We start from the raw sequence: 9,347 nt of genomic DNA, 5'->3' as shown, positions 1-9,347 counted from the left end.
TCTCCCTGACCCTCCTCTCAGACAAGAGGCTTGCTAAATGAAAAATGGACATGCTTTAAGAAGTATTGATTCCAGCTTTAAACAAAGGTAGACTCAATATTATTTAGCCCTAAATACATCTTTGTTATCTGTGTTGGTGCACCAGTCACGCTGTTGTCCTCGTAATCGCAGACATAAAAATAATAGGGCTATTCCCCCAACATTGACTGAAGCAGACCTGTTCGGGCCCTTTGACCAAGTGATCCATCTATTGGCTTTAAGCGTTTGCACAGACTGCGACAATGCTTTGGTAGTTTCTGCACAAGCTGAGAAGGAAAGACAAAAAGACAATGTTTTCGACAAAATGGCCATGGTTAGTATATTGTATTTTACTCTTTATTTAAGATAAGACGAATACAGTTTCAGATGCACAGTTCAAGCCAATACAATGACGAAACCACTGAGTAAATTTTAGCGAACAGTCACAAGTCATATATTTCTAAATTAACAGAAAAATCATGAACTTATATCATAGAGCTTCATACTGATTTTTATATTACATCAGTATGACCAAGTTATCAGTGCTTCAGGCCATAAACTCATCTTAACTAGCCACAATAATCATTTTTAAATTATCTTACATTCGAAATACTTTGGCATTGAACAGTAACAATAAATGGAAGGATTTTAGGATCAACTACAACAATAAACTGTAAAATAACCAAATCATTACAGTATTTACTTGATGAAAATTCAGCACACAAAGGTAGATATACAGTGCCCTCCATAAAGCATTAGGATAGTAAAGACAAAATTGCTTTTTTGCTTTACACAAGGCATCTGAACATATTAAAAGATGACTTTTATCACTTTAAGTCACTTTTATATTAACACAACTGCTTTTACACTTAGTTGGCAACAACATGTGCCTCATTCATCTTTTAATCATATTTTCAGATGACTCGAGTGTTGAGCAAAAAGTCATTTTGACCTCAATTTATAGATGATGCAGCCTTTAAATGCTTCCATCATAAAGCTCATAGATTATTATTATGCCACAGCAGTTTTTTTTTTTTTGTATATATATATTCTTGTTCATTATTATGAACCAACAGTGTCTTCAAATGGTTAAATATGAACTTTAAATAATTTTACAATTTAATCTACAGTGCTGCCAACACCTTTAAATAGATACATTGAAGCCAAAGCACTGTTTTTCTGGTATTTTTTTTCCAGATTAAATTCCCAAACTAACAAACATAAATGTAAGGCATTCATTCTATTCATAATGTCTCCAATGGAGTTGAGCATGCAAAATAACTATATGCTAAACCTTTAAAGGGATAGTTCACCCAAAAATGAAAATTCTGTCATCCTTTACTCACCCTCATGTCATTCCAAACCTGTATGAATTTCTATTTCTGCGAAACACAAAATAAGATATTTTGAAGAATGTCAGTAACCAAACAGTTGATGGGTCCCATTGACTTCCATAATCAATGGAACCCATCAACTGTTTGGTTACATATAATCTTCAAAAGATCTACTTTTGTGTTCAGCAGAAATAGAAATTCATACAGGTCTGGAACAACTTGAGGGTGAGAATTTTCATTTTCGGGTGAACTATCCCTTTAAGGGCAGTCCAGAAAGGAAGACTATGCACCTGGATTCAGATACTTTTAAGAAGTAAACTAATTTCCAATTCATCAATAAACACCCAATCCATTTCCCCAAATGAAACAGAAATGGTGCAGACTCCTTATCCTCATATATGCTTTTCCATGTGTTGAGAAAGATGATGTGAGCGAGTGAAGGTGCGGAGACACCGCGGGCAGCTGTAAGGCCTCTCGCCCGTGTGCGTTTGCTTGTGTAACTTCAGGTGCTGGGGCAGAAGAAAACATTTCCCGCACTCCGTACACTTGTAGGGTCTGTGGCCCGTGTGGCTGCGCCTGTGCTTGCTGAGGTCGCCCGAGTTGTTGAAGCGACGGTCGCAGTCAGAACAGGCGTAGGGTTTTTCCCCCGTGTGTCTCCTCATGTGTTTGGTCAGATCGCCGGATTGGGCGTAGCTGGAGCCGCACTGCTCGCAGCGGTATGGTTTCTCGCCAGTGTGCGTGCGCATGTGGTTCTTCAGGTGTTGGATACGGACGAAGCGCTTGCTGCAGACGTTACAGTAGTACGGCCGCTCGCCCGTGTGAATGCGCAGGTGTTTCTTGAGCACGTCCTCCCGTGTAAATGTCTTTGTGCACTCTCTGCACTGCAGCATTCGCTCGGAGTTGTGCGCCCTTTGGTGGACCTTCACGTACCTCAGAGCAGAGAATGTTTTGCCGCAGTCGGGGCACGGAAATGCTTTTTCTTTGGAGTGAACGTCTTGGTGGATACGAAGCGTCGATCGGTGGCTGAAACTCATCCCGCATTGGGGGCACTGGTACGGCCTTTCCCCCGTGTGGGTTCGCAGATGGCATCTAAGGTGGCCCATCCTGGCGAACTCTTTATCGCATTCGGGGCACTTGAACGGCCGGATCCCTGTGTGGATGACTTTGTGCTTCCGCAGGCTCCCCATATCAATGAACCTACGGCCGCAGTCTCCGCAGACGCACGGCTTCTCGCCCGTGTGAGTACGTTTGTGTATCGTCAGACATTGAAGCGTGGAGCAGTTCTTTCCACAATCTCGGCACAAGTAGCCACGGTCCGTGCAAACGGGTTCGTCGACACCCACCGTGGGTTTCTTCTCGTCCTCTTCGTGGCAGTGATGTGGTCCGAGACCCCAGACTCCGGCAAAGCTTTTTCCGCATGCGGCACAGCTAATATGTCCATCTTTACACACCGTGGCTAAGCCATGGCATCGGCGGCAGTGGTTTTGCAGGTTACCGATGTAATCGAAGCTCCGATCACACTGCGGGCAGGTGTAACGCTTTCGGGTGGGTTTGGGCGTGGGAAGGTGGGCCTTGCGCACGTGGGTCTCCAGCTGCCTCTGAGAGAAGAACCGATAGTGACATGACGAGCAGCTGAGCATCCCAGAGGATATTTTAGAGCAGTTGTAGACTTTGTGTTTTTTTACCCAAGCCAGATATTCACCTTGATGGCACCATTTGAGGTGTTTGTCCAGGTAGGTAAACTCAGTGAAAGTCACAGTGCAATGGGGGCAAGGAAAAACCAGAGAGGAAGAAGCTGTGAAGGGAAAAAGAGACAGAAAAAAGAACTCGAAGGTCAAATGTCAAGTCTTCTTAGGTTTAGGTTATGATCTCAAATCAATTAACAGGCAGTGTTATTAATATTAATGAAAACAACAACAAAAACATAGACTGAAATCAACGCATATATAACTGGAAGAACTGAAACTAAATCAATAAATTTTCTTAACTCAAAAACTATCTAAAATAGCACTACATTTTTTGTCTATATTTTTTTAATAAATGTTACATTTATTTATTTTTATTCATCATTATCCAATTATTGTTAACTTCATTATAACAAGTTTATACAGTCGGTATCCATTTTTGATACGGGGCAAATTGTATAACCCACCTTCATTAAACCATGTCACTAACAGGAAGGGTTCACTGTCAGAAACTCAATGAAAATGTAGATTGAAGTAAAAACTTGCATAATTGAAGGAACTGAAAATAAATTTAAATACATCCATTAACTTTTATTTAAAAAATAAAATCTAAATAAAATGTCAATTTGAGCAATAATCAATTGTTATTTAATTTCATTGCATCAAATTAAATATTTACATTATTAGTTTATTACTTATTTATGGGAAAATTGTATAACCAGCCTTCATCAAACACGAATATGCCACCAGATAACACTATGTAAATTATACAATTTACCACACACTAACTTTGGCAGCATAAAAATACTAAAATAATTACTATTAAAATGAAAATACTAAAGTAAAAAATAGATAAGCTCTAAAAAACACTTGAAGAACATTAAACTATACTATCACCCAAACTAAACTAATAAAAAAATTAAAAAAGACGCATGTCTCCACATTTTGTACATTTTTGTAAATTATAGGACCAGGGCTTATTAAATAAATCAATTACCTGTGTTTTTCTCCAGGCCAGAAGCACCCACAGAGATTTCATCTGGTGTCTCAAGCTTCACTTCCTTCCAACTCTCATTTTCCTCCTTCACAATCAAGGCAGACTCTCTCTGCAGCACTTCATAAATGCCAGGCTCAGTTTTGACCTGAAAACTGGGTGGGTTTAAGGGGACATAGTCTGGTTCTGTCTTTGGAACGAATGCTCTGAAAGCAGGAGGATGAGGCTGTAGCTTCTGTTGTTCAGATGACACCGTTAGGACTCCCAAAGCCTCCAGCTCTTCTTGTTCTGGCCTCATCTGTGTGACCTCAGGACAGGCGTCCATAACACAGTCCTGAGTGTCATTAGATGTTTTGGTTTTATCCGTGTCGATACTGATGCCATCACTATTTGATGGCAATGGCTCTTTATCAACATTTTGCAGCTGTTTGGCAATTTTCTTTTGTCTGGATAACATTCTTTTCTTTAACATGTTAGCTTTCATCTTCTTGTGCACAACCTAAAGAAATATTTGGGAAGGACAATAATATAGTCTATAGTTTTACTTACAAGAAATACCTGGAATAGCATAAATACTATGATATTATTACTATTATAAGTACAATTTCTTCTTTTAAATTATCACCCAAACTGATAGGTTGATGTTTCTGTTCTCCAATCTCAGATTCCAGTAGGAAGTAAAGCATCTGGATATGAACAAAATTTAGCTGAAAAATCTATGTTTTGGAACATGGTAGCTGGTTAAAGGAGGTCTAACAGTCTGTACAAACTGGTCTGTCTGGTTTCCCATATGGCCAAGCATGTGTTTACTGGTCTCTCAGTCAGACCAGCTGAAAAGTGTGCAAGACTCCTCTAAAACCAGCCAAGAAGACTGCCTGACCAGGCTGGGACACCTACTAATACCAGGAAACCACCACCAGGCATATTTAATCATGGAGGTTCATATAGCTAATGTGACAGTGAGAGTATTAGCTGGTTGCAGACATGCAGATGTAAACATGAGGGTCGTACTGACTCAAGTAAAGCACAGAATCATCTTACCGCAAATACTAAACCTTTAGTTAATCGGTTGCATTTAGGCGGCAATGAAAATCCGATTGTACTGAAGATTGTGTTGGTTGTCTAAAGGATTTTGACACTGACAGCCTTTAGTGTACAGCATCCTACACCTTAAACAGGCGTCTTGTACATCCATCCACCCCTAAAATGACACCAACAACACGTCTACTTATACTAGGAGATTAGGAGTTTAGCTCTCAGGGACATAACGCAGTTTGCGATTGAGTCCAGGCCTGAAATACGTTAAAACGATACTGGTTATAGATAATATCAATGTAAAGCCAGCAACGATGATACATTTCAAAATAAGGTAAACGCGGTAGCGGTTTCAAAATAAAAGTTCGTGAACGCTTGTTTTGTATTTATTCTCTCTTTAAATAAAAAAAAAAGACATTTAAAAGACTTATTCCCAAATAAAATACATTTTAAACTTAATAAATAAAAAAATGATGATAAAAAATGCTTTGAGGTACATTTTCACACCGTTTTCTACGCATCTAACGTTAATCATAATATAACCTAATCAATATATTACAGGAAAGATCACTGTGTAAGAGACCCAATTTTAATCATAGCTACAATTTTATCAAATGTGCAGTTACTGTTTTTTCTTCCACACAGCGAGTCATTTTTTTTATAGCACATCACATTTTTATAAGAAGAAAGTTTAAAGTCAGGAATAAAACCAACACAACAAACCCTGTTAATTAATGAATGATATTTTATTATGGACAAACTGCTGTTAAGCATCAAAGGCATGTGCATCAACCACAGAAAAAGCTGCAAAAGCATTTGGAAATGACTGAATAGAACACAAAACTTTCTTTACCCTATTCAAACCTGATTTAATGACCAAATAACAAAATAACCAATTGTCAGCTGAAGATTGCTTTATCCCTTGTGCTGCAGCATCTGAGATAAACATATGGCTTCTCCTGTTATGTTTATATTATTTACATTAAATAACCATTATGTCAAATGAACACTTTTCATAGTATCTTATAATTCACCAGGACGCTTCAATTCTCAAAAAACAAAACAAAAAGACAGACAAGAAAAGAGAAAAAGGAAAAAAAAGAGAAAATGTAACTTTCTACATCAACCTACATAAATACCAGTCAGAACACAGTGGAAAATAACAGTCCATCCTCAAAACAAAAAACAACAAATAAGCAAAACAATAATGACTCCATATAAATGGCAATACAAACACCAAGAACTATCATACATGTAAAGAGCTAACTGTAGTATTTTCTTCTCTTTATTTTATTACCTTGTAGTTTCTCACCAGGAGCATACTACACTTTAGGTTTAAAATTTCCATTGCACTTTTTGTTCAACAGATCTCATACATCAGGCTAAACATGACAGAATGCTGCAGCAACCCAGATTGGGCAATAAAATTGAACTGATCATCCCACTGTCCTACAAAGATTAAAGTAATATAAAATATTCAACAGTTGTTGAAACCGAAGTAGTGTAAGGAGGGAACAGAAAAAAAAAGAAAATAGTATCCTTCATTTCCTACACAATGTGATTTTTTTATTCTTTTTTTTTTACTTTTCTGCATGGGCCCTTGGTTAATCAGTTTATTCCTTCATAAAACTCACAATTGCAGCACTAAAGATTAATGGCCTAAACTCAATTAGAAATTCAGTCCTAAATTTAATACAAAACGTCTTGTCAAGGCAAAGTGAGTAAAGGCATTTCATCAATGCAAACAAAAAGGACATGTAAGCTGTTGATTGACAGTCTGAAATGCATCTTCAGTCTGAATCAATATGTATATAAAAAAAGCCAATGGCTCACCATGAAACTATTGACCTATTGACTAGATTCAAATCTGCTATATTACAGGAAGCATCAATCAATCACAGCCATGACAAAATACCAGTAACAAAAGCATCACAACTACATTTTTTACAACATTTGTCCACGTTTTTTGCAGACAATCAAAGTTTTGCACATTCAAGCGGACATGTTGCACCGTCTCTTGGTTTGGATGGCAGTTCAGATTGTCACATGAAAATATAAAGCACATTGGTTCAGCTGCAAAGACAACTTTTTCACCAGTTGATATGTCATGCCGTTGTCATCGTCTTGTAGAGCTAATTTCAGTAGTGTATATATAGGACGCAGTAAAGCATGGAGATAAAAGTAGGGCATTGCATAAAGGTTGCTGCCTTAAGTCAATATAGGAGCTTGTTAGGAGTGATAAACAAGTAAACAACACTTAATTAATTACAGTATATGTACAAATCACATTTCCAATGATTTACCTTTTTTCTCTCCTGTAATAAATACATCCCTTTTGTAGCCCCAACAAACTAAACCAAAACGAAAGGGATAGTTTACCTTGAAAATGGGTCATTTACTCACCTTTATGTCATTCAAAACTTGTATGTTTTCTTCAGTGGAACACAACAGAAGATATTTTGGAGTGTTTTTTGTCCATACAATGAAAGTCAATGGGGTACAATTTCATTTTCTTTTGCTGTCTTTCTGTTTTTTACTTTAATTGCATGGACAAAAAAGTAATTCCTGTAACAACATAAGGGTGAGCAAATGCTGACAGAATTTTCACATTTGGGGTAAACGGTCCCTTTGAAATCTCTGCAACTTCCTTTGTCCTTCCTTTTCTTGCTCATGAAAACTCCCTTGATTGTTTTTTTTTCCTTTTCAATATCTTTCTCCCATTCATTTCCCATCTCATTACGTTCTCCTCACATGGCCATGGTGGTTAGATGCTGGTGGCCCAGCAAGCCTTTTCGGCCCCCCCCAGCACCAGGGTGCGTTCCTGCTCCACCATGTCCACAGTACTCCTGCAAATTCTGTCGCAAAGTGACGAGCGCCGAACCCAAGCAGGCCCGGTTGGGTGCAAGGATGCCTCCTGGCAGCTGTATGAGCACAGTGGCCACCCCTGCCATCCCGTCGTCTGTGGGCTCCAGAGTGATTGGTCCGACTTTGAAGGACGAGTATGAAAAACCCATGAGTTGAGAAAGGAAGGGGTCGGAGCGGCAGAAATGCTGGTAGCTGCCATGCGAGGACGGATGATGGTGGTGGTGATGCGAGGTCGGGTTGGCCGTAGAGCTGGGCGCATAGTGGTGAGCGTTCAGGTAGTGCAGGGGAAGGTGCTGTCCGTTGGTGCCTCCACTCAAAGCGAGATGGTGGTGGTGGTGGAGGTGAATGGTAGTGCCTGTGCTGGGGTCGTGTTTGTAGGACAAAGCCCCAGGTCGTCCCCTCTGGCCCATCACCATGCCACCAAGCTTGCCTGTCCGGACCTGGGCCAGGGATACGGCGCTGCCCCCTCCGGCAGAGGGCAAGTAAACCAGCTGCGGCTCCTCTGGCTCCAGAAAGACGGTGAGTTTGGCGAACGGGCGAGAGGCCATCTTGGTCATCTCTTGAATGTGGCGTCGCTGCTCTCTGCGGAAGTCTAAGAACTGCTTGACTTTCCAGAGTAGCACGCAGACGGACAGGAAGAGGAAGAAGCAGGAGAAGAAGACAGAGAAAAAGACAAAGAGGTCAATGTGGGCCTGGTCCTGTCGTAGAAAGAGGAGGCCTTGAGACTCTCCGTTATGGGTCTCCGTGCCCACGCCGCGTAGGGCGATATAGAAACGGCTGGACTTGAGCGAGTGCACTTCGTGCGGGAAGGTGATGACAACGCGGTCCCGTACACTGCGTACGATTAATACCGTCTGTGGCTTCCATACGGTGATGTAGGTTATGAGACCTTCGGTTCGTTCTTCCCGCACCTCACGATCTGTACCTTGTGACTTTGTAGACTGCAGAGTGCCGAGTAATGCCGACGAGGAGTTCGCAAACACCTTCATGGGCGACGGTGGGGCGAGAGGAACCTCCTTTTCTCCCCGTGAAGCGGTCGCAGAGGTAGCCTCGTCCTCAATCTTGATTGTATGCACGCCCGTCTGGCGGTCTACCTCCACAATGAAGGTGTCATGAGAGTTGGATACGTAGACCTCGACCTCTCCAAATGTAACGTCAATGGTGACACGGATATCCACGTTAGTGAACTTGGGCTGGGCAGAAAAGAACACTGTGCGGCCCATGAGCAGATTGCGGATGTTGGGCTCATGGAAGCAGTTGACCTGTGACGTGGGATCGAAGCAGCACTCACTGTCCACGTTGAACTGCCGGTAGCACTGCCGCCCATTTACTGGATTGCCATTGAATGAATCTTTGCACTTGGCGCACTAGAAGCACAAATAGGATTAATGCATGCAAGGTCTTATTTGTGAAATA

At 40.7% G+C, this 9,347-nt stretch overlaps 2 protein-coding genes across 3 annotated transcripts in view; both read right to left on the bottom strand.

Moving 5' to 3' along the window:
- Positions 1–348: 348 nt before the first annotated feature.
- LOC309483375 (uncharacterized protein) lies at positions 349–5,406 on the bottom strand. Of its 2 annotated transcripts, XM_082149193.1 has the most exons (3): positions 5,073–5,406; positions 4,035–4,530; positions 349–3,147 (listed from the first exon to the last, which is right to left on the bottom strand). In XM_082149193.1, the coding sequence occupies exons 2-3, from the start codon at positions 4,513–4,515 to the stop codon at positions 1,745–1,747; spliced, it is 1,884 nt and encodes a 627-aa protein (XP_082005319.1). In that variant the 5' UTR covers positions 4,516–4,530; positions 5,073–5,406; the 3' UTR covers positions 349–1,744. The 2 variants fall into 2 exon arrangements, with proteins under 2 accessions (XP_082005319.1, XP_082005318.1); XM_082149192.1 differs by having other exon boundaries at positions 4,035–5,406.
- Positions 5,407–5,793: 387 nt separating this feature from the next.
- megf8 (multiple EGF-like-domains 8) overlaps positions 5,794–9,347 on the bottom strand; it is a 29,246-nt gene continuing 25,692 nt past the window's right edge. Inside the window, exon 44 of the mRNA XM_082149185.1 lies at positions 5,794–9,298. Coding sequence (XP_082005311.1) covers positions 7,814–9,298 — 1,485 coding nt within the window. The 3' untranslated portion in view covers positions 5,794–7,813. The remainder of the gene's footprint in view (positions 9,299–9,347) is intronic.

This window comes from Leuciscus leuciscus (assembly GCF_965113295.1).
Source record: "Leuciscus leuciscus genome assembly, chromosome: 20".
NCBI lineage: Eukaryota > Metazoa > Chordata > Actinopteri > Cypriniformes > Leuciscidae > Leuciscus > Leuciscus leuciscus.
The sequence above is the reverse complement of the archived record's forward strand: the minus strand, read 5'-3'. Positions and strand labels throughout refer to the sequence as shown.